Source organism: Umbelopsis ramanniana (genome assembly GCF_025399195.1).
Source record: "Umbelopsis ramanniana AG unplaced genomic scaffold K450scaffold_39, whole genome shotgun sequence".
Lineage (NCBI taxonomy): Eukaryota > Fungi > Mucoromycota > Umbelopsidomycetes > Umbelopsidales > Umbelopsidaceae > Umbelopsis > Umbelopsis ramanniana.
The window spans coordinates 45,591-71,656 of NW_026252125.1; the positions used below are offsets into that span (position 1 = coordinate 45,591).

Sequence of the window (26,066 nt, forward strand, 5' to 3'; positions counted from 1 at the left end):
TTGATATTAACATCTTGAACTTCGACATCAAGAATAGGATAACAAATAACTCGACAGCAATGGTCGAGTTTATTGGGCTCGTATTTACTAAGAGTTGACAACGACTTGCTAAGCGCCTCGTTAAGGGAGTTCGGCGGAGCGCCGGATCAAGTAGGTCAGCTATAGGACATACTATGGTGTGTGCAAGTTCGCTCAAACTTGGCTGACTTGGCAACTTGGAAGCAAGTTTAAGCAAAACTCTGACTGACTGCATCGAGAAAGGACTGTAATTAATGCTCAAACACAATAGTGACGAACGGCTATAACCATAGCAGCCTGGAGATTCGACAGCTCCTGAGCCAAAGGGCTTGTCATTGAATATCAGGGGCGGTTTTCGCCGCTATTGGTGGATCTAGGGACCTTGAGATATTTGCGACCGGGATGTTGACAGCTAAAAATAATTGAGTCAAAAAAATCTTTTCATTGCGCACATACCATGTCGGCGTATCAATGACTGCAGGCAAAATTCTTGCCCCCATTACAAACTCTTTTGCTATGCCATATCACCTTCATTCTGTGATAATTATGAAGCTTTTTTTTGCTTGTTCATTCGGATGTACGACGCTCATTTGGCTTGCTACTGTATCATTCCAGCACTTTTGTCGTTTCTACGATTTTACTGTACCTAAACACATTGAAATCGCACATATCATCTTCTCTGAAAATATCTATTGATTCTTGATCATGCTCTGACGGTCGAGGTTGAAAGGAAAGAATAAAGTAGACCTTGCTGACTCTTGGCCAAATAGTCAAATTTGGTGAGTTGGTTGTACGACGACGCAGGCTTATATTTTTATGCAATTCTGTATAATTTGAGCACCGGCGCTTCTTGCTGACATACGATACATACACCTTGCTCGGAATCCACTCATTTGTACGAACATTCCGATCCTTCAGTAATGCACTATCTAATTGCCGTTGCGATTGACAAATTTTAACATTCAAACTAACAGAAGTTTGCGTACCTTGAGTTCGTTGCTCCAGTACACCTTTCAGGGCACAGAGTCACTTATTGCATTTGAATGTCAAGAATTACTGTCGAAAGAAGCATAAATCAACAAGTACCAAGTTAAACCCTTCTGTATGGAAGATATTCCAAGACATAGCCGGGTACACCAGATCGAACTTGACAAGATAAAATCTGCATCTCATCCCCTAGGAGTAACGGTCTCTGTGGCAAATAGGAAATAAAGCTCATTAAGCAATTGAAATTACCAGTAAGTGTCTTTCTGATTTCTCAATTACTTCTCCACCTGAGCCACATTCCATGATATTGATTATATCGATCGACCTAGTATTCTTACCATAAATGACAGATGAACGAAAATTTCCAAACGAGCTGTTGGCTTTGGTCTTTCAACATTTGACTAAGCGAGACTTACTCAACTGCACCTACACTTGTTGGGCATGGAATTCCATTGGTAATGAGCGCTTGTATTATAAAGTTTACGGCAATTCGAATGATAGGTTTCGCAAGCTTATTCGCACAATCACTGGAGCTCCATCCCAGACTGGAGTCAGCACTGCAAATGGTATGCCTCGGCAATTAGGAAAGCTGATTAGAGTGATAAAATTACAGAGAGACTACTACTTTCACGCAAATTCGCGATGGTACGCAGAACTATTATCTAAATTGGCGACAGTGACACCAAACGTTCATACTGCGGACATATATGGACCAAACATAAGTCCATCTGTCGAGACTACGACAGAATTTGATTGGGAAGCGTCTCTGTCTTCCAAATGGCCACATTTACGAAGATTGCGAATAGCGGCCGGAAAACCGACAGGAGATATAAAATTCCCTGCTAACAACATGGAGACCCTACTCAACCGTCTACATTATCTTGACATTGTCTACTGGCCTGACTTTCCTGAGTATTTACCTCCATCTCCACTCATGGTGTCAGATATAAGGATGCTTAAGGTAGCGGTACAAGATAAATCATCTTACCATCGTCTAAAGGAGTTATTGAACAGCTGCCAAGACACACTGAATACCCTCACTTTGTCATGGTCTGCGTCAAGTGGATCGTTAAGCGTAGACGATCTTATCACAGGACTTCGGCAGTTGAAGAAATTCGGGTTCAGCTACAGCATTAGCGCAGATCTCACTATCAGTACCTTTGGAGACCATGTCGAACATCTTGAGCTGATTGGATCTCACCGGCTGGTGGAAAATGAGGCTGATAGAAGAGTAACCAACGCAACTCTAAAGACAACAGGACTCAAAACGCTGCGGGTCGCACGATGTGAACATTTTGTAGACTACTTGGCAGATATCCTGGCGGCTAATGCAAGCACTCTTCAGAATCTGTATTTTACGGGTGATTCGGGCGACCTATTGATTGAAGGCTTGATGGACAACAGCGCACACTTGAACAATGTTACAACATTATCCTTTGAATGTGGCATGCTCAACGACTTGAAAGCAAACGATTTGGCGGATATTTTTCCAAATGTCCAGTTTTTAGAAATGACTGCTGGCCCATTTAGCTCTGTCGAGCGTTGGATTACTTCCAAGACTCTACGCAAGTTTCATCATTTGAAAGCGATAGGATCAATAACCTTTAGAGAGCTTCTCGAGCCAAATGGCTATACTTTAGCATTTTGCGATATGGAACGAACGCTGTTTTTGGCTGACGTTTCGGAAGGGTAAATTCACATTTTGTAGAACAGTATGTGTAGAGTTGGCGTATGCCCATATATTATTTTCCATACAATTTCGTCCGTTTTACTGCTCTATATCGTCGCATGTAAAACCATTCAGATATCTATTGCACTAATGGCTTCTACACTCCACTTCTCCCTTACTCTGCGACCAAGACCCCCTTCGGGCACAGTCTCTTCATCGGAGTTCGTCTTTCTATCCTCTACTGAATTATATTTGTATGATAGGCTGAAAATAAATGATATGCTGCAAGCAATATAAGGCTGTTCCCGTAATCATTGACATTGGTTTATGTCGCAACAACGCAATGCTTATACAACTCCCTCCCCTCTAGCGGTCCCTGACAAAAACACAAAACTTTAGACAAGAAAGCAGCAGTTTGATCGATTTTGCCCAGTGTTTGCCCTAAGAATTTCGCTGTGCTTTTCAACATGTGGATCCTTCATCACTGAATTTCAAAAACAGGGACAGTCTCATAGAATGCCAAATACCTAGTTCGATGAAGCTCTTTATTTTTTAAATACTGTTGGTAGTAGACTCTTTTAAGACTTCTACTTTGTAGCCCAAACTCATATATCAGCAGCCTTTCATATTCCACGAAAACATCATAGTCCATTTCTGATCAGTAGAAACCATACTGGATCTGATAACCTGGCTTTACTGAAACCTTTATTGTTAAAAGCATAGTAACATGATCCGAAACATTATACTATCATGATGGTCTGGTTTTGGGCCATTATACAATAATAAGTATAACTTTTCCAGCTGTAGTCGGTGGTAACTGCTTTTCTCGATTTCTCACGTTACTTCTTCTAAGATTCAGATTTTTAACAGCGGAATACCAAGCAGCATAGTGTTTTGCATGATGGAACAATAGCAAACACTTCCCATAGAAACTTTCAGCATAGTCTTTTAGCGCTCACTTTGGCAGGATTTACTCAACTGCACCTCAAATTTCGGGAGTGACGAAAGAACAGATGGAGGCATTGATCTATAAGCCTGAATTTGTAAGTTTTGGTGGCCATGCATGATTCCAGTCTTTTCTGTCAGATTAAACGTCATGCTGGAAATCCAGTTTGCCACACTCGGAACCCTTTGGCTGCCATCATATTTATTCCCATGCAGTAAAGACAGAAGTTATGTATATTTCAACCTGTTCAACTAGAACTACTCACTCCTGCTGGTGCTACTACATACTTTTCCCAGCTGTGGCCAGAAAATGTACCATCCTTATCTGGCATGCCGCTTCTCATGAGGGATACTTAGGGGATTAGGAAGCTGCAACAAGCGTTCCCCTTAAGGAGGTACGACCTATGACTCCATGCTATTGAAAATCATTAATATTTATACTTCACTTCAAACATTGTACTTGGCGTCATAGCATTCGTAGAATTTCTCATGCTGTGGCAAATTACTTTGCTGTTTTTCTTTCTTACTGCTAATCATGCTGCTTCCGCGGCAGTTATTACCAAAAGGGGCTATGGAAGCAATCTATTCACATTGCCTCTCAGGCGTGTATATATGAGCAATCATCGATTCAAAAGTACACAAAAGAGATCAGCTGAATCAGAACCGTTAATCAATAAAATCACTCAGGTAAGGGAGCAAGTTCGATCCAATAACTATCTAGTGGCGCCTCTAACTATCATGTTCTTCCCTATATAGTATGTTGCTGTCATTGGCGTCGGCAGCCCTACAACTAATTACAGCCTCCTAGTTGATACAGGCTCATCCAACACATTTGTTGGTTCTTCAAAGGCTTACGTGAAAACTCCTACCTCGGTTGATCTTAATAGCACGTTTGCTATTAAATATTCAGTTAGTAATGCAACTGGCGAGCTTTATAAGGACAGCGTTACGATTGCATCGCTGGTCATACCGGCTCAAATAATCGGCGTCGCTAATGCGACCATCAGCGAACTGAGTGGTCTCGATGGTATACTTGGCGTAGGTCCCAGCGATCTAACCCAGGGTACATCCCCGTACGCAAAAACTATTCCATCCGTTCTTGAAAATCTTTTCAGCCAAAAACTTATACCATCAAATGTGTTTGCTCTATCTTTCCGCCCCAGCACCGGAGAAGAAGAAATGAATGGCGAGATCACACTGGGAGGCATTGATAGCAGTAAATTTACCGGCGCTATTTCTTACGTACCTCTTAGCAAAACTTTACCATCAACCTTATATTGGGGGGTTGATGCTTCTGCTCACTATGGACCTGGAAAAACTCCCATCTTCAATTCTACAGCTGGTATCGTAGATTCAGGAACAACGATGATTGAGTTAGGCACCTATGCATACAAAACCTATCAAATGGTTACTGGTGCAGTTCCAGATGTTAAAACTGGTCTTCTCGCCTTAAACGCAGCTCAATTTAGTGCTCTACAATCGCTCTACTTTAATATCGGAGGGAAAGCATATGAAGTTACTGCAAATGCTCAAATCTTTCCCCGGAAATTCAACTCACTGATTGATGGAGATGTTAATAAGATTTATCTCATTGTCGGTGATCTCAAATCGGCACCTAGCTCAGGAATGGACTTTATCCTTGGACAGACATTTCTGGAACGATACTACTCTGTGTATGATACCAGTAATGCACGAATTGGTAAGTTTATGTTGTATACTAACTATCCCTATTATGACTATTCACTAACCGCAATTAATTGCACTTATCAACAAAATGGCTCAGGTCTTGCAACAACAGAATACACTCTGGCAACCTCCAATTAGCGTCATTCTCAATGTGTTTATTTTTTTCATATAAAGTTAGAGACTATGTATTCCATCGATACATTATAGGCATCTTTTGCATTCTAGAACCCCTTGGCGTTCGCCCTGTCCTCGAAATCCGTCTGCCCTCACTGAATTGGTGAATTATACTTGCACGTATATGTTGAAATAAACACAGTGCAATGCAAATGCTAGTCCCACTGTCAATCATAATAGTAGCTGCCTCAGCTAAGCACCTCCATAGTCGACGTATTCCCCGCTAGCGGCCCGTACCTATACGTAATAAAAGTTTCGACAAGCAAAGCAGCAATCTGATCAATTTGTGCCCAGCTTTCGTCCTATCAATTTTTCTGGCTTTTCATGATGCTCATCACCGAAATGCAAATAGGACCAGTCTCCTGCAATTTTCAACATCATGTGCAATTCAGATCTTCTTTTCTTTGCATGTTACTAGCGACAGGGATATTCCTACTCCTGCTATCGGCACCTAAAATCTCATTGATCAGCCCCTCTCATAGTCTATGAAAACGGTGGTATCCGTTCTAGTCTAAAGAATCGAAACCAAATCAAATGGATTTTTTTGTTGTACTCTTCATCTCTGAATTTATAGTAACATGCCCAATTTCTTGATATAAGCATGAAGCACTCTTACTGACGGTGCTGTGGGATAAATAAACCTCGCTTCCTCAACTGCGTCAAATTGCCTTTCTCTACTTTCTTATTTTGAATGGTAGAATCTACTGAACAGGAAAATATCTAGAAACAAAATCTTTTACAGAATGAATCAACTCTAAACAACTTCCAAGAATTGAGAATATTTTTTTTTCAAAGCTTACTTTGGCAGTGCATTTACTTAGTTGCAGCTCCAAAATGCCGTGAATAAAAAAAAGATCTATAAATCTATAAGCGTGTATCTGTAATTTTTTGGTGGCCATGTATGCACGGTGTCTCTATGTCCCGTTAAACATTATGCTGGACACTCGATTTGCTTGCACTTGCGGAAAGCTTTGATTGCCACCATGTCTATCCTCATTCAGTAATTACAGATGCCATGAATATTTAATGACAGATGACATGAATATTTCTAACCGTCCAACTGCCACGGCTTTCTCTGTCTGATGTAACTTATATACTCTTACTACCTGTGGTTAAAAATTCACTGCCCACATCTAGCACACCGCCTCTCGTGAGGGATGCTTAGGGGATTCGGAAGCTGCAAAGCATTCCCCTGGAGGAGGTATGATTAATCACCCCATGCTTGGAACATAATCGATATTTATACCCATTTCATCATTATACTTGCCGCCATAGCATTCTTCTAACTGACCATGCTGTGGAAAACACCTCTACTGCTTGTGCTTCTTTCTGTTAACCATATTACTGCCGCAGCAGTTACTACTCATAAGGGAAATGAAGGCAATGCAATCACACTGCCTTTCCAACGTCCCAATGTTGGTAATGCACGGTCCAGAAGTATACAAAAAAGGTCAATCGACACAGTGCAATTGATCGATGAAGTTACTCATGTATGACATTTTCTTCATTCAATAAGTATCTGATGGCGACGCTAAACACTGTATCTTTCTCTTTACAGTATGTTATGACCGTCAGTATCGGCAATCCTGCGACTGAGTACAATCTAATAGTGGACACAGGCTCAGCCAATACAGTTGTTGGGGCTTCAAAGATATACAAAGTTACTTCAACTTCATCTGACCTATCTAGTACATTTGAAGTTGCATATGAAGGCAGTCAAGTGTCAGGAAAACTTTATAAGGATAGTGTTACACTTTCACCTTCGCTGGCCATATCACAGCAAATCATAGGCGTCGCTACCCAAGCCAACGGAATTGATAGCGTTGATGGGATACTTGGCTTAGGACCTGTCGATCTTTCTCTAGGTACATCCTCTAATCAACATAATATTCCAACCGTTGTGGACAATCTCTTCGCGCAGGGAACTATGAATTCAAACGAGTTTGCTTTATCTTTCCGCCCTTGTACCGGGGCATCAGTAAAGAATGGCTATATCACATTTGGAGGCATTGATAGCGGTGAATTCACCGGTGCTATTACATACACGCCTGTTACCCAAACATCACCAGCATCCACATTTTGGGGTATTGATGCGTCTGTTGACTATGGAGCAGGAAAAACTTCTATCTTGAAGACTACCGCTGGTATCGTAGATTCATCAACAAGTTTGCTTCTATTAGCCACCGATGCATTCAAAGCCTATCAAGCGGCCACCGGTGGAGTTTTAGACAGCGTCACTGGTCTGCTCAGCGTAACTTCAGATCAATATAACGCTCTACAATCGCTTTACTTCAATATCGCAGGCGAAGTATATGAACTTGCTCCAAATGCTCAAATCTTCCCTCGAGGACTCAACTCACAAATTGGCGGGGAATCTGGTAAAATTTATCTTATTGTGAGTGACCTTCGCTCGCCATCTGGCTCAGGGCTGGACTTTATCCTTGGAAAAGCATTTTTAGAACGATTTTACGTTGCTTTTGATACTACCAATAGACGAATTGGTAAGAATATACTGCCTTCTAGCTGTCGGTATCATGGCTATCCACTAACCGCAATTTACATGCGCTTATCCACACAATGTCACAGGTTTTGCAACAACAGAACACACTCTGGCAACTACCAATTAAATCGTCATGACAATGTTTTTATTTTGAAATAAAGTTAGAACGAGCTATTTTCGCAAAAAAAGTTTGTATCCTTGAAGACCATTCATTGAGAGTATAAGGGATTGATACAGGCACCAAGTTTATTGTACATTCTTGAACTTGAATTCTTACTCCAATCACTAACTTCACGTTAATCAAGTTAAATAAGCAAAGCACCTGTGGCGCGGACTCCCTGAAGCTAAACATTAATTCCAAAAGGAGAACTCTTATGGGTAACACTATGGGCAATTCCTATGTTTGGAGGGCCATATTCTCTCTTATCACAGCCCCACAACGATTGTATAGCAACTCACTCTGGATTATGGGTTATTGGCAGGATCCCAACCTAGACGTACTACTAACGATCTTTGAAAAGTTGGAGAAGCCGGACTTGCTAAAATGTTCATACACGTGTTTGGCCTGGAATATGGCTGGAAACATTTTGCTGTATCGGAAGGTGCAACCCAGTTCTCTGAACAAATTTCAGAAACTTATTCGAACTATCTCAGAACCAGCAACTAGTCAGAGGAATACTTCAATAGTGATACAGCAATTTAGACATCTGATCAAGAATGGCACCCTGACATTTCACTACAGAATGGTGGACATTTCGGATAACCCATTCGCCGTGCTGAGTAGAAAAAACATAGAACCACAAAATATAGAGAGCGATACTGCTGCATGGAAGATGAAAAGGCCACAACAGCTTGGAAAGCTAATCAAGAACGTGACGTTAAAGTCCCTAGCCTACAATGATATAACAGGATACTTAACACAGATAATGATGTTTGCTCGTTCCTCGCCCAACATTCGAACAGCTGATATAGACTATCTCCAGATCTACTTCGCTTCGGATTTTACACCAAAATTGGATTGGGAACAACACATTGGATCGAATTGGCGGCAATTAAAAAATTTAACATTGAGATCTTACGAGTGCTATAAGTGTTCCATACCTCCATTATCCAGCATGGAGAGCCTACTGAATCACTTGTACAAGCTGGACACCTTAGAATGGACTGATTTTTTGTATCACTTGCCTCACCCAGTACCCAACATGAAAAATTTACAAGTACTGAAAGTGGACGTGTCTGACAAGTCCTCCTATCAAAACTTAAAGGAGCTTTTGCAAAGCTGCCGAAATACGTTACGCTCACTATCAATACGATGGTGTATAACTGCTACTACCGATCATGATCCGTTGGACTTAGAGGATCTGATTAGAGAACTTCCAAAACTGAAGGACTTCGCTTTATCATACGGTTATGAGCATATATTTACGATTAGCAGCTTTGGAGAACAATTAGAAACCCTGACGCTGATCTCGTCGTCGGTGGAAGGCGATAGTCAGGTGCATGAGATAGTGGGGAATGCAGTTAGCAAGACCAGTCATCTCAAACGCTTAGAAATACGCTACTGTAAGCACATTGAAAAGTACATGCACGCCATCCTAGCAAACAACAAATCAACTCTGCAAAGCATATTTATTGCTAGTAGAAATGCTACTGAGGTGGTTTCAAACCTACAAGTCAACGATACTCGTACAGCCAATATCACAACACTTGGATTTCATTTCATTCAGGACAACTTGCAGCTGCGGGAGCTGGCAAAAATATTCCCTCAAGTAGAGTGGTTAAGTTTGCCAGATTTCAGCTTCTCAGGGTCAAAACGCTGGATTGATAGTGAGAGCATATTCCAATTTCGTCATTTGAAAGGAATCGACTGGCGTACATTTGCACAACTCGTTGATCAATATAAATTGCATCCTATGAAAGTTCAAACAGAGTGGTGGCACCAATTCTAAGCACAATTCTACCTCGTTACCGTCTCCATGTACCTGAACACAATCAATTGTACTTTTTAGAACAAAAAATAAATGGGAAATTTTCTTAGCCTGAAATTATTCTTGCAAGCAGTCGTAAATCAAGCAGGGCAAAAGAATGAAGTTCCCATTACATAAAAAATTATATAGATATAGGTGTACTTGACTGGATGGGATGTAAGACACAATGAAGCGCTTCTGGACATTTAAAAACGTTTGTTTAATGATGTAGACTAATCTTATATTTAACAATAATGAACAAGGCGGAAGAGTGATACGATTCCCAGAAAATCAGCGGGAAAAGACTCCTGAACTTCGCCAGCTTTGAATGATTCAATGGGCCTAATTACAGTCAGTGCCAATTTTGGTAAGCAGCAGAGACATACGGGGAAAAGATATTCTACTTTGAGGCAATATGCCAAGCAGGCATCCACTAGACTATGACATAAAGTACAGAGCCATGATCATCGAAATCGTTCCAGTACACCAAAATGAAATGATATGGCTATTGGCTGAGTTCCCGGTAAGGCCGCCAGCCAGCACAGGGCCAACCGTCGGTGATGGAAGTGGAATGGTGCTTGTGATGACCACGATGGGGGTGGATGGAGGTGGAGCTGTGGTGGTTATAGGCGTGGCGAGGGATAGTGAGGAGATAGTGGAAGTTAGATCGCTAGAGCTTGGCAACGATTGACTGGGCAAAAAGCTGCTGTTGCTGCTTGAAGCCGTGATTGTGGCGGTGGGCGGCGGCGGCATGCTCGTGGTGGCGGTCAGCAAGGTGCTTTTAGGGCTCGCCAAGTGATGGGTAGAGGATTTGCGAGTTGTCGGCTTCTTTTTTATCTTGGTTTTCTTAGTGGACTTTGGAGTAGCAACTGCAGCGACTTTATGGGCCTTTGATTGGGTGCTTTTGTGATGATGATGTGTGGTGGTGGTGGACAGGACTTTACCACCGTCGTCCAAAAGGCTGGCTTGAACGATGGCGGATGAAACCAGCACCCAAACCAACGCACAGACCAAGGCCAAAGATTTCATAAAGAAGAAGATAAAAAGGTGCTTGCTAACGCGCCACGGTATTTAATTGGAAACCAGGTTTTGTACTATGAATAAAAAGGGAGCTATCGCAAGACGAGCTACAAATGTCACACACACACACGGCTATGCTGTTATAAGCCACGACCTAATTTGTCTAAGCTGCAAATCCATACTTCTTGGCCGCAAAGCTATCAACCAATCCCGGTGCGAGCAATTTACCCCAGTTGGCCCCTATGCCCATGAGCCGAGGCAACAGCACTTCGCGTTGACGTTGATCGGATGCATGGACGATAGCTTGGGCCACCGCTTTTGGCTCTAGTTTTCCTTTTGTGGATCCGTGTACTGCGCTATTTAAATCCAGGTCTACTGCCGATTGTCTCAGGTCGGTGTTGACGGTACCAGGGCAGACAAGGCCAACATGAACATTATGCATCGCTACTTCCACACGCAAGGAATCGAAGAATCCATGAACAGCGTGCTTAGATCCCGCGTATAGACTGCGTGTTGGCGCTCCTGCTTTGCCGGCCAAGGACGATATGACAATAATATTGGGTGAAGCCGATGTTCGAATAAGGAGGGGCAAGAAATATTGAGTGAGTTGGATAGGGGCATAGTAGTTGACAGCTGTGATCCGTCGTACGGCTTCCATGGGGTCTTGTTGAGGATGGCCATCGAGCCCTCCGCATAGGTTTAGGAACGGTTGCACGGAGATGGCTCCAGCGCAGATAATTAAGGTGTCTACGCCAGATAGGGTATCTTGGGTCGTTTTGGCAAGTTTCTTGACGTCTGCTTCCACGGTCGCATCCCCACACACTGTATACGCCTGTCCTCCAAGTGCGCTTACTTCTTCTTGCAATGAATCCAAAAGCTCTTGTCTGCGAGCAAACAAGATTAACTTCGCATGTCGACGGGCATAGAGTAATGCGGTTTCTCGGCCAATGCCTGAGGTGCATCCCACAACCACTACTCGTTCTTCATTAGGTTTGACAGCTTGTAGTCTGCGTGCACTAGGTGCTTGTAGGTAGTAAGCAGCCGCCGATACTAGCGCAGCGGTTGCTAGATATCCGAGCATATATCCGTTCGGGGGGTTACGCTGAGGTGAGGAGGAGTTTGGAAGGGCAGACCCAAAAAAAATCACCTGCATGCATACGACACTGTCATCCCGATAATATCCATCTACCGAATAGGATGCCAACAGACTTAGTCCGTCAAGGGATTCACAGCTGGCTGCAATACCAATCTTTTTTTAATTCATGACATTTTTTTAACAGTGGGTTGCTGGGAATAAGGGATGATTGTTGTACACTGGAAGGAGAGATTATGGTGGGCAATGCTATTTTCTAGAAAGGAGATTGTGCTTTTTTTGTTTTATGAAAAAGTCTTCCGGTCTTGTTGATGAACGACTATTACTGGTTGCGCAGCTCATCGAGACGTTCTTTCAGCTTGTCATAGGTTTCGGTGTCTTCCCACGAACTCTTGGCTTTACCGATCAAACCTTTGAGAACAGTTCGAGCCTGGTATTTCCAGTCGACCTTGGCTTGCTCGCCAAAATTCTCATACATATCAACGGTATCCATAGCAATTTCAGCAACACGCTCGAACACTGCCTTGTCCGTCTCGAGTTGGGGGTCATGCATGGTAGATCGATAAGCCTTTACACTGGCATCCAGAGCCTTTTCGTACTCTCCTTGCCAGATATAGAACTTGCTGCAAATGCGCCAAAGGTCGGGAGAGTTGGTAATGCGAGAGAGGATGACGTTCTCTAGTAGATTTTGGACATGGCGAGCCAGTCGACCAGCATCTTTATCATGAACGTCACGAACATTCTTGGTCACGCCATCAATGATAAGTGACAAGACCTCGGTATCAACAGCTTCGTCGCGAACCTTCTCCCATCTGATATCTACAATACGTTGCATGGCCAAGATGGATTCAGCATATTCGCCAATATCAATACAAACCCACAGAAGGTTTTGCCACATCTTCCAGTTTTCAAACTTGAGCTTGGTGGCTTGCTTGAGGGCATAGAAAGCATCGCCCTTCTTGTCTTGTCTAATATAGATACTGGCAAGGTTGTTCCAGGCTTCAGCATTTTCGTCGTCGAGAGCAACTGAACGTGAAAACGCCTTGATACCAACATCCCATTCTGAGATCTGAATAGCAGCACAACCCATGACGAACCATGAGTTTTCGAAGAGAGGATTGAGCTTCATAGCGTTTTCGTAACAAGCAATGGAGTCTGAGTATTCCTCGCGGCGATAGTGGTAAGCACCAAGACTTCGCATGGCTCTTGCAAATGGACGACCGCTGATTTCCCAAGCCTTATGCCAATGTTCAGGGTTTTGCTCAATATCACCAAGAATACACCAAAGCTTTGGTGACTTTGGCTGTTCTTCCAAAAGAGTCAAGAGGATTTTCTTAGCCTTGTCAGGTTGCTCCAGCATTTGATAGGTTGAAATAACATCCTCCCACATTTGCAGACGTTCAAAGATTTCCAGAGCGGATCGCATCACACCCAAGCTGATAAATCTTTTGGCCAATTCACGCTCCATCTCCCACTTGCTAGGGATCAAAATTTGATAGAAATAGGCCAAACGCTCTTGCACGGTGGAATCCTCAACCTTAATTTGGTCAACGAGAGCTTGCAACTGAAGCACGGAACGTTCCACAGTACGCGACTTGTTACTTTCCAAACGTGAGCGTAAAAGAAGCGCCATGGTATACACCATCCAGTTGTTGGGGTTGTCCAATACACGAGACACAAAGGGTACCATTTGTTCAGAGGTCATGCCATGATCAGGGTTGGTATTCTTGACATTCAAGCAATAAGCCAACAGCAAACATTGATCAATGACTTGCAAATTACCTTGCTGGCTAGCCTTTTCATCGGCGTTGATGGCGATCTTTTCCAACAAGGTGTCGTCATTCAGGGCCAATGTTTCAGGCTGAATCTTATCTTCAGACGCCTGTTCATTGCTGCTCTTACTTTCAGCTACAATGACCAATTGAGACACGTCGAATTGTTGATGCTTAGTACGTCGTCCCATCGCACCTGTGACATTCCAGTTGAATCCAGAAGACTGTTGAGAGACCTGAAATTCTTCCAGAGCTTCCTTATCCATACCATACCAATGATGAACCAGACCAAGCTCCAAATGGCACCGAGTGAGAAGGTCGGTGTTGTCCTGGGGAATGGCTGGAAGTACGCGCTTGTAGAGGTTTTCCATGATGTCAAGCAAGGAGCTGGCACCTTCATCCAACAACTTTTGCTGGGTGAACAAAGCACGTGCATACCACCATGCAGCGGATGCCACGGAAGATTCCTTTTCAGACAAAGCACGGAAGATGGCCAGAGCGATGGCAAGAAATCCAAGACGAGGCGCAAGATGGTAAACCTCTTCCGAGTCGGCCGACAGGTAGGTCAAACAGAACTTTTGGATGAGTTCAGGGTCGACGTCTGCCACCAAATGATGTGGCTCCAAATCAACCAAAGGTCCAGTCCAGTTGACTTGAATGAAAATATTGAGAGCAGCGATACCAGTGGCCAACAGTTCCACATCGGTAGCATCCACGGTGCGGATCTGGTTGCTGACAAACTCAACAATGTCGCCTGTCTGAGCCAGATTGGCGTCCATGCTAGTAATGTTGGCGAAAATGGGCGATTCTTTCAGAATCTGGACATATTGACCATCCTGGATTTTGACGACCAAAGGCTCATCGCTCTTGCCGGCGATGAACGACCAGTGATCAGCCATATGAAGGGTTTCGAAGAGAGAAAGTAGTAACGTCGGACTTGCCGTGAAAGCTACAGGTAAAAAAATTTGGACAGTCACAAAAAACGTCTCGGTGACAAATCAAGGTAAAGAATTTTCGAGGTTGTTCGGTTTGGGCATGACGTTTATTTACAATGCGGTTTTGAGATGATTCAGTTCAGCAGAAGAAAGGTTTTTTCTTTTTAAAAATAAAAAATAGGTTAAGAAAAGAAGAGGAAAAAACACTAAGATCCCATCCACAAAAGCTGGTTGGTGGTGTCGATGGATATCACTATTGTTGCATGGCTGGTGAACCTGCTGTGGATAGAGAGCCCAACAGAGACATCATCGTATCTGCGGACATGCCGTATAAGTATATTTTAACTGCGAGCTGAACATGAATGTTTGGAAACTTACCCATAGTGCCGTCTTGAGGCGGCGACGGTGCAGTTTGATAGGGATTGGCTGACCCGTGGGATGATTGCTTTTCCGAGAGGGTGGGTTGGATGTCTTGCAGACCTTGTAATCTGCGCCATTTGTTGGTTCGTGACACATCATAGTCGATGGTTAAGAACCAATATCGCTTAAAAAATTCAACCGGCAGCTCCCAGCATTCAGCTTTCGTTGGGTCTCCGCCATGGCAGACCGCGCCTCTAAGCAACAGCGCAAAACATTCATCCAAGTCAAATTGGTCTCTAAAGATGATCATTCGGTCTCGCATATGGGAAGTCGGTATTAAATCAATTCTAGGGTCGTGTGGGATGGATAGCTGAAAGCGAAAAAGATAGAAATAAGTAAGCAACTAGTGAGCGTTATGTTGCTGATATAATATGGAACAACCCTCACTTGTAATATTGTTGGTTGGATGTTTAACTCCGTTTTGCCCGCATGGTCGGAAAATGCCTTTTGGACTCGAAGTTGCAGTCGAATCCTTTGGATGGCAGCCACTGCAGACATGGACGGTTCAATATTGGCAGCATTGACGGCAGGCCGAGGGGTGCTAATCCCCTTTCCAGTTAACTGTATATCCTCTTCCAACAAATGTTGCTCTTCCTTCACCATCTCATCGTCTACCGGCTCTTGATTGATCAACATGTCGGTATCATCAGATGGCTCAGGTTTAATATCATCAAAGATGGGTTGGTCATGAACCGAACGACTGAGTTCCGGGCTGAACTCTCGGATGAGTTCGGGGCTGTCGAAGGAAGAGACATTGTCGTTGGATGTGGAGAAAGAACTTGGGCTGAGCGACGTTTCTGGTACTGGGACTTTGAAGACGTTGTCTGGTCCTCCAAGATTAGGCTTGTAGGCCATGTTGTTTTTTGTATAAGCCGTGACGTACGCATCAATAGCATGTGGGATGGTTTGAGCCATTTTTCGTAGCGTGTCTTCACCTAGATAAGGTGAATGCTGTGGAATGCTCATGTGCTTTTGCAAACATACAAACTGCAAGGTAAGCATAACACCCTTAAGATACCAGTTCTCTGCACGAAATGCCTCTAAATGTTCTCGGGTTGTATTAAGTTCTTTGGCAAGTTGAGATCTCTGCTGCCGAAGACCATGTATAGTGGTTTCCAAGTCCTTCAAATGGCGCTCTTTTCGTTCGCGGAACGCTCTTTGTGCTGCTCTATTCTGAGCTCTGTGCGTGCAAAATAATCGAGGGTGGGTTAATATTATGAATTTTGGCTTGGTACCCCAGGTTTCCCCAGTCATTGTGGCCATTGGTGTACCCCGTCGGTCACTGAGTTTCCCCCCAACCTTAATGAAAAAAAAAAATTGTTATTGAACTTACTTTCGAATAGCAGGCGACTGTGGATTTGGTTTTCTTCCAGGGCGCTTTCTTATTTTAATAGGGTTGCCATGTTCGTCTACCTGGTTTTGTGACATGGGGGAAGCATAAGGCTGTTGCATGGAATGCTGCTGGTCGTGTGGGTCATTAGATTGTGGCGAAAATGGTGCAGACAGAAAGTCATCCAAGTAATTGACATCGGCAGGGATGTAAATTTGCTGAGGAGGCAGAGCCCAATCCTGCTGTTGAGAATTTTGCATCTGCTGGAACAACAGCTCATTGGTCAAGTCAAATATATTATTGTCGGCCATGACTGAAGAAGAGAGTGAAAGAAAAAGCGGGCACAAGCAGCAAAGCGAAAGAAAATACTACGATCGAAATTCAGCCTTTCGGGGTGTCGAAAAAAAATGTTGACTTTCAATGAGCAATCCCCTAACCCATCTAGGCACACCTTTGAACTTCTTGAATGTTCTCATAGAAAGTCATCGACTGCCCGCCTTTCCGGGTAGGTCTGGGGGGTCATCTGCGCTTCCCACACTTTTTTTTTCACTCGGGATGGATTGGGGGGAGGAGTTTTGGGGATCCCAGTTAAATTCCCCTGGTCTTTCCCTCCCCCCGCAAAGACGTCGCACACACAGACAATCGGGTTTAGGAGGTCGCTGCTTCTGCGGGGGAACAATATCATTAGACACGCTCTCGTACTAAAATAGAACCGCCGCTGTGGAAATTTTCTTTCCCCTATCCCCTCTCTCTTTCTCTTCCAGATTGCACATGTCATGCTCTCAGGTAGATCACGACTTCATGTCCACCGAGATTAGCTTTGAACACTTTGACCCCACGCTGGAGCTAGGCACTTTGGATGAAAATGGCAAGCCTATTCGTCCAAAGAAGAAACCTGGAAGGAAACCCAATCCTCCTAGTCCTGCACAACGAAAGTAAGTCCTTTGCTCTTATTTGAATTCGTTTATTGGCGTTTCACTTGCTGACTACGTTTGATTCTCAGAGCTCAAAACAGAGCAGCACAGCGCGCGTTTCGCGAAAGAAAGCAACGAGAAATGAGAGAAGCCGAGCATACCATTCGACGAACCGTGTTTGCTCGAGAAAAGGCTCTCAAAGACTTGGCGGAAGCCCAAAAGCGAATCAAACAACTAGAATATGAAAGTCAGCATCTGAAGGGCATGCTATTAACCTATAAGGTTGCTTGCTTTTCTCATGGCGTGGATGTGCCCAAGTTCTGGGCTGAAGCTGGTAATACCACCGATGCCTACGGTGCTGAAGTCCTCAGTTACTCAAAGTGCAAGACGGTTCCACATGCTTTAGAACTGTATCTTGATAAAGATCTTCATATTATCACCGACACCGACGAAGACGATCAAACTCAAGTCTATAAGCCTATTCCTGGAGCTTTCCCTATGCCCGAATTGGATCCAGAAAACATGCAACTGACATTGACCAATTTCCCTATACCGTTACCGTTGACGGCTCATCATTTAGAAGCCCTTCTTAGCTGCAACATTTTCCCGAATATCGTCCAGCAATTAAATGCCGGAGATCTCAAATTTTTCACCAATCCCAATATTCAGACCACTACCCCAATCGGAGCAGCACGTGAATCCTCGGTAGCCAAAGAGGAACCACTGGATGATGAAGCAGAGTTGCGGCGATTGAAGCAAGAAAATGACGAAGGTTACAAAGTTTTGCCTCCTATGACACCGGTGGATGCCCTAAAATATATGCGCCAAGAACCCGATGCCCAACATAGTGAATTTACTGCATTATTCGAGCCTAGTAAGTATCATCATGCTCCCCCCCCCTGCCTTCACATTGGTATTCACCTTTGCCTTTGTAGCTGAACTGCAGATGACGGTTCCCCACGATTCTCGCATCGACATTGTACCTGGAGCCGGCATGCGAGATCGAATGATCATCTTCAGAGATCTCTACGATGCCAACGAACTTTTCACCGTTCTGCTCGAATCTTCGTTCTTTTTGGGTGGTCAGATTGGAGACCCTGACTGTTGGTATGTGCCGCCATCCTTCCTCAAAAAGTTTTGGTACCTCTGCCCCAATCATTTACCCATGCGACGAGCCGACAACTCCATGGAAATTATGATCAACCTTGGGCATAGGATGACGGAGAAGTTATGGGAACGCAAAGGAATGCATACTGAACGAGAAAAATACGTGGATCATTTCCCTGCGATTACCAAAGGCTTCCAGGGATTGACCATTGCTGCTCCCTCTTCTATTTCTGAAATGACTTCGGCCGGTACCGAAAGCGATTCATTTATCAAAGAAAGCAGCGAAGAGTTGCCTATGGGTAAGTTTACACTCTTCTCAGTCGCTTCCTGTACAAAGTTGGTTTAATCGCTAATGTATGTGCCTTGCAGATGTGGTAATGGATATCATGGAGTCCATGCCTCCCTTGACTTCACCCCTAGTGCAATTCGTGTAAAGGAAAAAAAAATTCTTATCCTTCGGTTACCCTGCTGCTTTTCGTTCTGCCATATAAACCTCATACTCCTTTGTCTATAGCTTGCTCACTCCCGCTCATCTTGACCTTTCTTCCAGACGTTCTGCTCTTTCATGTAATTATTTATGACCCAATTTATTTAAAAAAAAAATACCAATTACTTGCGTACACGGATGATGTCAATCCCAGTGTGTGGATAAAATGAGAAGGATTTTTTCATTGTTTCCTAAGGGTCTGGTTTGAGCACGGAACCTCCCCCAACTTTGACGTTGAACACAACGTCGTCGTTACTTTCACATGTCAGTCCCAACCTTTGGGTTTTTTCTGTAACCGATTGTGTGATGACAGAGTGACACGGGTGCAACTACTGTCTAAACATCACTCGTGTTATAGCCTCACCTTCGGAATATCCAAACGACAGGAAAAGTGGTTATGGGCCTGTATGACGCCAAAGTCTGTGCGTGGGGGGATTTTGCATAGCGCCAGCCAACTCCGAGGTGGGAAAAAGAGTGTGGCCTATTTTGGGCGATGAAGAAGTGCATTTCAGCCAACGCAGTGGTTGATTTGATTTACCTTGTAAAGTGGCGGAAGCGAAACAGAGATCGACTATTTGCGCCAAACCCCTTTGGAACTGCACTGCTCTGCACTAATCGCATGTAAACGGGATGCTCAAATTGGTAGAACCAGATCAGCGCAAAATTCGCAATGACTTCGTCGTTGCAAGCCCTCTTTCCGCATTTCTGCTGAACGTATTGCCATTCTTAATTTGTGCCTTGCGTGACCAGTACGACGGGATAGTGTGTGTCCTAAAAAATGAAACGTCCTATTGCGTGTTTCTTCTTTTTCTTGCTGCTTTTCCATAAACAATAGATGTCTCCGTCCTGAGTATACATCCCCTAATGCCATGGCGACCTATACGAGCTCCTTTATTAGCGTACATAATCATTTGGTTGTGCAAAACAATGATACACGCGCATAAAACAGCTGCGCAGTAATATTCTACGGAGTGGGGTGGAAGTCCCCCACGGTAAAGTGGCGGTCGTCATGTGGGGACCAATGAGGTTTGACACGATTGGGGTCTATATGATTTTTCACGGCCATGACAGACGTGTAGCAACTTTCTACAAAGCGGCTATGGCAGCATAATTCTTTGTCGTTTTCAGAGGTGAATACATTGCTAATGGGTGTCATAACTCGAGTTATTTTTTGTTTCGGTCAAAGGTTTTTAAATGGCCATTACCTTTGTCTGGTGAAACAGTAGGGTACCACAAGGAAACCCAAACACGACTAGGAGTAGTGACATGTGCTACTAACACCATTTGTTTGGGGGACCTATCCAGACGAGCCTATGGACTATCGGCGATCATTTTCAAGTACATTCTTTATCCGTGCTCAAATCAGGGACGGTATCCTAAACAAGGCATTTCCGAGAGCTGTAAAGTGCTCCGCCCTGAACATACACGAGCGTATCCAAGCGCAAGGCGTGAATGTAAGGAGGATATTATTAGTTATAATAACAAAGTACAAAGGTTGTGCTAAGCTTGGTAAAGACGATAAACTGACAATCCGGAGTAAGTAAGAGCAAAAGAATGAACCTTGTCAAAACAATCATAATTTTCATCGCCCGCTTACCCAGTCAATTCCACCATTTGCTTATTGTTCACAAGGCTATGAGACTTCTCCATTTGGAATTGCGTATTGATCTGCATGTTCTTCGATTCAAGACTTCTTCTCATTGCTCCCAGAATCTCATTTATGCAAGGAAACATTGGTGCTAGCGAGGATATGGTAAGGCTGTGACGAATGCTGGGATTATGTCAGATACTGCTTCCACGTTTCCCGATGAATGACAAAACGAGCAAATGCACATTGATTACATTGTCTCTTTGGTATTTCCGTTTTACATGCGCTTTAACACACAAAACATGAGGCGCAACGTCTGAGATCATGACAGGGGTGCACGTTGCTGCACTACAAGCAGCGACAGGTTGGCCCATGCCAAAGTACTGGCATGGGCCACAAGTATATGCAGAACAGCTACTTCCGGCGTGGTGTATAGGGTCCCAGAACGCAATTGGATGTATCCTGTATGCGATCGTCAACCACCTATGAGCAACAGGCTTCGCTTCACACCCCTTGTAAAACCAAAATGCTGGCTTCTCAAGGGTAGATCGCCGGGATTCCAGTGATGTATGGTGCTCTCGAAATATGTTTGATTGAAAGGAGATATCAATCCCTTTGCGGGTTTCTTAGGTGATTTTGGGCGGCTGATAAAATGAGACAGGGGTGACTGGAAATCAATTAGGAGCAGCAGCGAATCCTTAGCATGTTCAGAAGGTGAAAAAAAAAAAAACATGCACAGGACATGTAAAGTACCTTCCCTTTCAATCATCGCTTCCATCAACGTCAAAAATTGAAAGAAATGTGTTGCCCATACTGAACTTTTCTCTCGCCAGGAAACAGTGAAGACGTAGTGAAACGAAGTAAAATTTATTTGCTTACATATGCTTGCCATGTATTGTATTGACTTTTTGTTGTTGTTATTGTTTATCCTTCTCACTCACACAATGGATTGAAAATAAATTCATGTAGAGACAAGCGGAATTTTTTTTTAAAAAAAAAGCCAGGTGTTAAATGTATTGGGGATGAAGGGTGCTCGAGCACAGATTATGGTGGAGGTAGGGTCTTAGAAGTAGACAGCAGCGGCGGCAACAAGAGCGATAGCAGCCACAGCAGCCTTTTGGATCTGAAGATCATCAGCGCCAGAATGGGTAGCGGAAGCAGATGGTGGGACAGTAGCACTGGATGCAGCACTTTGCAAAGACTTACTAGCCGATGCCAATCCCGAAGTCATCATGCTCTTCAAGCTGGAAGAAGCTGACAAGAATTGGCTGGAAGCAGTGGCCAAAGCGGATGCGGCGCTAGGACCGGCAGAGCTAGCAGTGGCCAAAAGAGATTCAGTAACGGCGGATTCGGTTGCAGTGGCAGTAGCCATGCTAGAAGATGCATCGGTGCTAGTAGAAGCGTCGGTGCTAGTTGAAGCATCGGTACTAGCAGAAGCAGAACTGGTCTGACCTGGCCAATTGTTTTGAATACAGTTTCTAAATACCAAAATTCACGTTAGTTGATCTCAGCTCAAAAATCAATCATGTATGCATTGCCCTTTGAAACTTACTGATAGCAGGAGTTATCTGAGCAGTCAGTGATACAGCTACTGGTATTCTTGACTGTTGAAAAAAAGGGGAAAACGTGTCAATAGGGTAGAAATGAAAAAGGTTATAGGGGTACATTCACTGTCAGGTACATACCACAGTCGGCAAGGCAGGAGTAGTCGGAAGGATCACAGGTACATGAGTTTTGTGCTTGAGCAGCAGCAATAAGGGCAACGAGAGCAACTGAGGTAGCAGCAGTGAACTTCATACTGAATGGAACGAGAAGAAGAGAAGGTGTAGAAGCAAAGATAATCGGAACGTTCTATTTATTTGATGCGAAAAAAAAAAAAACCGCAGAAGATGATGTAAACGTCGCTATGGCGGACTTTTTGAGCAGAGAAAGAGTGGATTCGCTTGAGCTGTTTCACTTTGACCCTTCCGCGCGCAAGTTCATGACGTCGGAGGACTGCCTCGAATCATGCCTCCATTCCTGGTATAGATTTTTGTCAACAGAAACATATGAACCAATGTTGTGTCCATCCATAAACTGCTTTGGGCGTCGCTGCTATTGATTGACAAACAGAAACAGTCCCAAAATTCCGTCCGGTAGAAGGATCAAGTTATCACTCCTGACGATCATTGTCTCCTTGGGAATATGATCTAGTTTGATTTGATTTGATACAGGAGAACAAATCGTACGTTTTCAATTTCCAAGACCAACGAGTACTGAAGGTTAGCATGACCGTCGTCTAAAAATATCTACCCACCTTTCAAGTCGGTCAGGGCACACTTGCTTTTGTCGACTGTTCTATGACCGGTAAATGAGGTTGTGCAACATGTACGCCAATGATACGGTATCGGTTTCGCACCGTGTGGTCTCACCATAAATATTCGCTGAACGACAAACCACACAAAGCAGTATGGCTCGACACACTTTATATACATATAATTACTCCGAACATTTCAATAGGAGGTGAAGGTACTGGGAAAAAAATGTCTTGACCGCCCTTTGAACTTTCTGAGAGACGGTGTTGCCTGGTTTTTTTGCGCACTCATATGATAACAGTGCCTTGTCCTGTGAATCAAAAATCAATGCTGGGATCCTGAAACAACACCACTATCTTTAAAATCAAATTACAAGTGTGCCTCCTGAAATGTCTTAAGACAATATTGTTAAGCTGCTCATAACTGGCTAACCCCGGAAGTACTGAAATGTAATATTCACCAGGTAATATTTGTTAGGAATTATTCCCACCTACATAATGAGGCTCGAACTCGGCGATAGCTGGGCACTACGTTAGTGTAACGGCTCAACAACAATAGCATTGCCCGTTGCGGACCTATCTGACTTCCGTAAAGATGGACATGGATCGCTCGTTGCATGAAATGAAGTCAAGCCAAGGTCTTAAGCTGTCTGCCTGGCTCACTGGAACATGCCCTGGCGTTCGCATTCATCTTTTCAGCAGCCGACTTGATCTCCGAAATAGACCCTCAAGATTCTCTCGCGCTATGGAAAACTGAATACATTTAAACCAACCATAGAGAAAAAACATTTAAAAATTCAGTACCATGAAGAGAAATGCTCCTATCTAATTGCTTGTACTTTTTAAACGATTTTTTTCGCCACCGCCACTTGTTGTTGGGCGCGCGCACAAAGCTGTTCACCATACAAAAAGATCTACGCCCTGCTTCATGCAAATTCACAGACTGGATGTGCTGTATATGATTTATTTATGTACTGTTTGTTAGTATAAACATCATAAGTTTATCTATTTTGTCTGTAACGCCCTTCATTCCACACTTTTTGTCGTTGTGTTTGCTGATTCATTCGCCCCCGGCACGTGACTCATCTCCACAACATTTTTTTTCCTTGCAAGCCAGAGGGCTGCTTACGGTGAGAATGCTTCTCAATCCAGAAGCATCTTCACGAAGCTATAAACATACCTGGTGAGACACCATGAAAGAGGTAGGGAGAGTTAGAAGGAATGCAGACACTCGGAATGGCGTGTAAATAACCTTTCGTTCGTTATGTTCTGTCTTTAACAGCAGGGATATCCTGACGGTAAGGAGCAGCAAAAAATTGGACAGCGCTTGCTACCGTGGCTAAACTACGGCTCATCCTATGATTATAATACCTCCAGAAATAGACGATGAAGGCTTTACGTATCGGAAAAGCAAAAAATTCATGGTGGTCCCCGAACCAATGCCAACACCAGTCCGAAAATCCGTTTTTACCTCTATCACACCCACTGCCTTGAAAGACATTGAGCAGGCTGTTGCCAGAGGTCCACCAGGGAGGGAAATAGATCACAGTATTTCTATTAGCACTTTGAGCAAGGTAAGTTGTGTAGCCAACGTGCGTCGTAATCATCTCTACATGCGATTTTAACAACATACTTATGGGCAGAGTACCAAACTCACCACCCCAAAGCGACCAGTCGATATGGACGCGGCTATGCCTCCCGCCAAAAAGCAAGCAGCACATACAGCTCAGGATTATGTCGTCCCACTAAATGACCGTGTTTCGACCATACATAGGCGCAGTGGTCGGAAATCTAGCTGGATGCCCTCTAACATGAGAACATCGTCATTCGCCAGCAATTCATTTCTAGGTAATTGTTACGCATATTAATAGTCCAGCCAGGAAAACATCGACTCACATAACTGGTATTGTTATCTAGATCAACCGCCACCCAATGTCAAGCCGAGTGACTATTACCTGTATACACCGTCGAGAGTTCCTGATCCCCTTCGCATGCGCCAAGTGTTGGCATGGTGTGCTCGGAATGTGACAGACAAACAATGGAAGCTGGGAAGAGAAGGCGTTATAGACAGCAAGGCAGCTACGGCGGCATCACATATTCAAGATACCCTCATCAAAAGTTTATTGAACGGTCAGATCAACACGTCATGGTATCATCGACCGGTGAGCAATTATTGGCAATGGACTGCATAGCAATGAAGTGGGCTAAAATCGTTCTAATTTTCTACGGTTTTGCAGCTTGCGCGGCGAGAGAATGAAACCGACCGATCGGCATCGCCCAATCCAGTCAATGTAAAAAATGCGAAAATTTTGCAAAAGTGGTCATCCATTATAGAGAATTTTGACGCAGAAGATAGGGTGTGGAATCAGACAGCCGCCAAGTACAGTGCCATGCATGCGAAGGCTCTGGATACGTACACGAACATTGAGGACGACAGCCAAATCTCCGCCAAATGGCATACATCATGGTTAGAGGCGCTCTCGCCTATAGAACAGCAGTTTCTCAATCATCACTGCTTTAATGATGAGGGTGTTCAGGTACTGGATTTGATAGATCGTGCTGTTGAAGACCTACAGGCAAAGGTACGTTAGCGTTGTGTTGAACGTCGCGATGGACTTGAACTTACACGGTGCTACAGGTCGACTTGATTGAACACGCAACTAGTAATGCAATGGCGCACATGAAGAACACTGACCACACCGCCCATGATATCTTGAAAACGCTCTCATTTGCCCTCAATCGAAAATTAAACGCCCCTCACAACCGAGACCACGCGCCGGATGGCAAGCCTCTATCCCCAGATCCAAGCCTATTGTTGCGAATGATCAGTAGCAAAAAGTAGATGCTGGTGTTGTACCGACTAACGCAGCATAACAATTTTGTGAAATACCCCCAGTATTTTTACAGCTGTAAATAATAACCTTTGAAATATTGCACAACGTGAACTCAGTCACCGTTTTGATTCTGAGCACAAGCCAATTGGCGGGTCACACCATGTTGCAAGTGTTGGTAACACCAGGGGCAAATTGAGAAGATCTGGAATCATGGAGTATCAGATCAGCCGAGCAAACCTCCACACTGCGTGGTAGAAACGTGTGCCCAGTTGTTGTTGTTTATAATTCCGGTGGACTCCCACTCTTCTACCTCTTTTGCTTTGTTGC

General features: G+C 43.9%; 11 protein-coding genes across 11 annotated transcripts; 8 read left to right on the top strand and 3 right to left on the bottom strand.

Moving 5' to 3' along the window:
* The first annotated feature begins 521 nt into the window (after positions 1 to 521).
* On the top strand, positions 522 to 1,041 carry K450DRAFT_247419 (uncharacterized protein). The gene is made up of 2 exons (XM_051590052.1): positions 522 to 913; positions 1,011 to 1,041. Exon 1 carries the CDS (start codon positions 535 to 537, stop codon positions 712 to 714), a length of 180 nt encoding a protein of 59 aa, XP_051443333.1. The 5' UTR covers positions 522 to 534; the 3' UTR covers positions 715 to 913; positions 1,011 to 1,041.
* Positions 1,042 to 1,102: 61 nt separating this feature from the next.
* Positions 1,103 to 2,985, top strand: K450DRAFT_247422 (uncharacterized protein). The gene is made up of 3 exons (XM_051590053.1): positions 1,103 to 1,120; positions 1,199 to 1,256; positions 1,335 to 2,985. Exon 3 carries the CDS (start codon positions 1,349 to 1,351, stop codon positions 2,696 to 2,698), a length of 1,350 nt encoding a protein of 449 aa, XP_051443334.1. The 5' UTR covers positions 1,103 to 1,120; positions 1,199 to 1,256; positions 1,335 to 1,348; the 3' UTR covers positions 2,699 to 2,985.
* A 1,246-nt stretch (positions 2,986 to 4,231) lies between these two features.
* On the top strand, positions 4,232 to 5,445 carry K450DRAFT_281762 (uncharacterized protein; the record flags this gene model as incomplete). Its single annotated transcript, XM_051593411.1, has 3 exons — positions 4,232 to 4,306; positions 4,376 to 5,318; positions 5,403 to 5,445. The coding sequence occupies 3 exons, from the start codon at positions 4,232 to 4,234 to the stop codon at positions 5,441 to 5,443; spliced, it is 1,059 nt and encodes a 352-aa protein (XP_051443335.1).
* Positions 5,446 to 7,028: 1,583 nt separating this feature from the next.
* Positions 7,029 to 8,151, top strand: K450DRAFT_189940 (uncharacterized protein). Its single transcript, XM_051584447.1, has 2 exons — positions 7,029 to 7,980; positions 8,066 to 8,151. Exons 1-2 carry the CDS (start codon positions 7,044 to 7,046, stop codon positions 8,104 to 8,106), a joined length of 978 nt encoding a protein of 325 aa, XP_051443336.1. The 5' UTR covers positions 7,029 to 7,043; the 3' UTR covers positions 8,107 to 8,151.
* A 393-nt stretch (positions 8,152 to 8,544) lies between these two features.
* Positions 8,545 to 10,024, top strand: K450DRAFT_247424 (uncharacterized protein). The gene has a single exon (XM_051590054.1). The coding sequence runs from the start codon at positions 8,552 to 8,554 to the stop codon at positions 9,926 to 9,928; it is 1,377 nt and encodes a 458-aa protein (XP_051443337.1). The 5' UTR covers positions 8,545 to 8,551; the 3' UTR covers positions 9,929 to 10,024.
* Positions 10,025 to 10,139: 115 nt separating this feature from the next.
* Positions 10,140 to 10,883, top strand: K450DRAFT_247425 (uncharacterized protein). The gene has a single exon (XM_051590055.1). It carries the CDS (start codon positions 10,362 to 10,364, stop codon positions 10,635 to 10,637), a length of 276 nt encoding a protein of 91 aa, XP_051443338.1. The 5' UTR covers positions 10,140 to 10,361; the 3' UTR covers positions 10,638 to 10,883.
* Positions 10,884 to 12,468, bottom strand: K450DRAFT_247426 (uncharacterized protein). The gene has a single exon (XM_051590056.1). The coding sequence runs from the start codon at positions 12,117 to 12,119 to the stop codon at positions 11,130 to 11,132; it is 990 nt and encodes a 329-aa protein (XP_051443339.1). The 5' UTR covers positions 12,120 to 12,468; the 3' UTR covers positions 10,884 to 11,129.
* Positions 12,251 to 14,836, bottom strand: K450DRAFT_247429 (uncharacterized protein). Its single transcript, XM_051590057.1, has one exon. The coding sequence runs from the start codon at positions 14,728 to 14,730 to the stop codon at positions 12,382 to 12,384; it is 2,349 nt and encodes a 782-aa protein (XP_051443340.1). The 5' UTR covers positions 14,731 to 14,836; the 3' UTR covers positions 12,251 to 12,381.
* Positions 14,837 to 16,925: 2,089 nt separating this feature from the next.
* On the top strand, positions 16,926 to 19,313 carry K450DRAFT_247437 (uncharacterized protein). The gene is made up of 4 exons (XM_051590058.1): positions 16,926 to 17,451; positions 17,520 to 18,304; positions 18,366 to 18,836; positions 18,907 to 19,313. The coding sequence occupies exons 1-4, from the start codon at positions 17,288 to 17,290 to the stop codon at positions 18,969 to 18,971; spliced, it is 1,485 nt and encodes a 494-aa protein (XP_051443341.1). The 5' UTR covers positions 16,926 to 17,287; the 3' UTR covers positions 18,972 to 19,313.
* Positions 19,314 to 21,456: 2,143 nt separating this feature from the next.
* On the bottom strand, positions 21,457 to 22,460 carry K450DRAFT_247445 (uncharacterized protein). The gene is made up of 3 exons (XM_051590059.1): positions 22,298 to 22,460; positions 22,165 to 22,216; positions 21,457 to 22,090 (listed from the first exon to the last, which is right to left on the bottom strand). The coding sequence occupies exons 1-3, from the start codon at positions 22,407 to 22,409 to the stop codon at positions 21,676 to 21,678; spliced, it is 579 nt and encodes a 192-aa protein (XP_051443342.1). The 5' UTR covers positions 22,410 to 22,460; the 3' UTR covers positions 21,457 to 21,675.
* Positions 22,461 to 24,031: 1,571 nt separating this feature from the next.
* On the top strand, positions 24,032 to 25,865 carry K450DRAFT_247449 (uncharacterized protein). The gene is made up of 7 exons (XM_051590060.1): positions 24,032 to 24,107; positions 24,188 to 24,203; positions 24,283 to 24,426; positions 24,607 to 24,753; positions 24,823 to 25,067; positions 25,143 to 25,487; positions 25,544 to 25,865. Exons 1-7 carry the CDS (start codon positions 24,099 to 24,101, stop codon positions 25,745 to 25,747), a joined length of 1,110 nt encoding a protein of 369 aa, XP_051443343.1. The 5' UTR covers positions 24,032 to 24,098; the 3' UTR covers positions 25,748 to 25,865.
* Positions 25,866 to 26,066: the final 201 nt, after the last annotated feature.

Coding starts and splice junctions, on each gene's coding strand:
- K450DRAFT_189940 (XM_051584447.1), top strand. CDS start 7,044: ATGACCGTCAGTATCGGCAATCCTGCGACTGAGTACAATCTAATAGTG. Junction 7,981..8,065: donor TACTACCAATAGACGAATTG/GTAAGAATATAC, acceptor ACAATGTCACAG/GTTTTGCAACAACAGAACAC.
- K450DRAFT_247449 (XM_051590060.1), top strand. Junction 24,754..24,822: donor CGCCAGCAATTCATTTCTAG/GTAATTGTTACG, acceptor ATTGTTATCTAG/ATCAACCGCCACCCAATGTC. Junction 25,488..25,543: donor TTGAAGACCTACAGGCAAAG/GTACGTTAGCGT, acceptor ACGGTGCTACAG/GTCGACTTGATTGAACACGC.
- K450DRAFT_247429 (XM_051590057.1), bottom strand. CDS start 14,730: ATGGCTGATCACTGGTCGTTCATCGCCGGCAAGAGCGATGAGCCTTTG.
- K450DRAFT_247422 (XM_051590053.1), top strand. CDS start 1,349: ATGACAGATGAACGAAAATTTCCAAACGAGCTGTTGGCTTTGGTCTTT.
- K450DRAFT_247437 (XM_051590058.1), top strand. CDS start 17,288: ATGTCATGCTCTCAGGTAGATCACGACTTCATGTCCACCGAGATTAGC. Junction 17,452..17,519: donor CCTAGTCCTGCACAACGAAA/GTAAGTCCTTTG, acceptor TTTGATTCTCAG/AGCTCAAAACAGAGCAGCAC. Junction 18,305..18,365: donor TACTGCATTATTCGAGCCTA/GTAAGTATCATC, acceptor TTGCCTTTGTAG/CTGAACTGCAGATGACGGTT.
- K450DRAFT_247445 (XM_051590059.1), bottom strand. CDS start 22,409: ATGAAGTTCACTGCTGCTACCTCAGTTGCTCTCGTTGCCCTTATTGCT. Junction 22,217..22,297: donor CTCCTGCCTTGCCGACTGTG/GTATGTACCTGA, acceptor TTTTTTCAACAG/TCAAGAATACCAGTAGCTGT. Junction 22,091..22,164: donor TCAGATAACTCCTGCTATCA/GTAAGTTTCAAA, acceptor TTTGGTATTTAG/AAACTGTATTCAAAACAATT.
- K450DRAFT_247419 (XM_051590052.1), top strand. CDS start 535: ATGCCATATCACCTTCATTCTGTGATAATTATGAAGCTTTTTTTTGCT.
- K450DRAFT_247426 (XM_051590056.1), bottom strand. CDS start 12,119: ATGCAGGTGATTTTTTTTGGGTCTGCCCTTCCAAACTCCTCCTCACCT.
- K450DRAFT_247424 (XM_051590054.1), top strand. CDS start 8,552: ATGGCTGGAAACATTTTGCTGTATCGGAAGGTGCAACCCAGTTCTCTG.
- K450DRAFT_247425 (XM_051590055.1), top strand. CDS start 10,362: ATGCCAAGCAGGCATCCACTAGACTATGACATAAAGTACAGAGCCATG.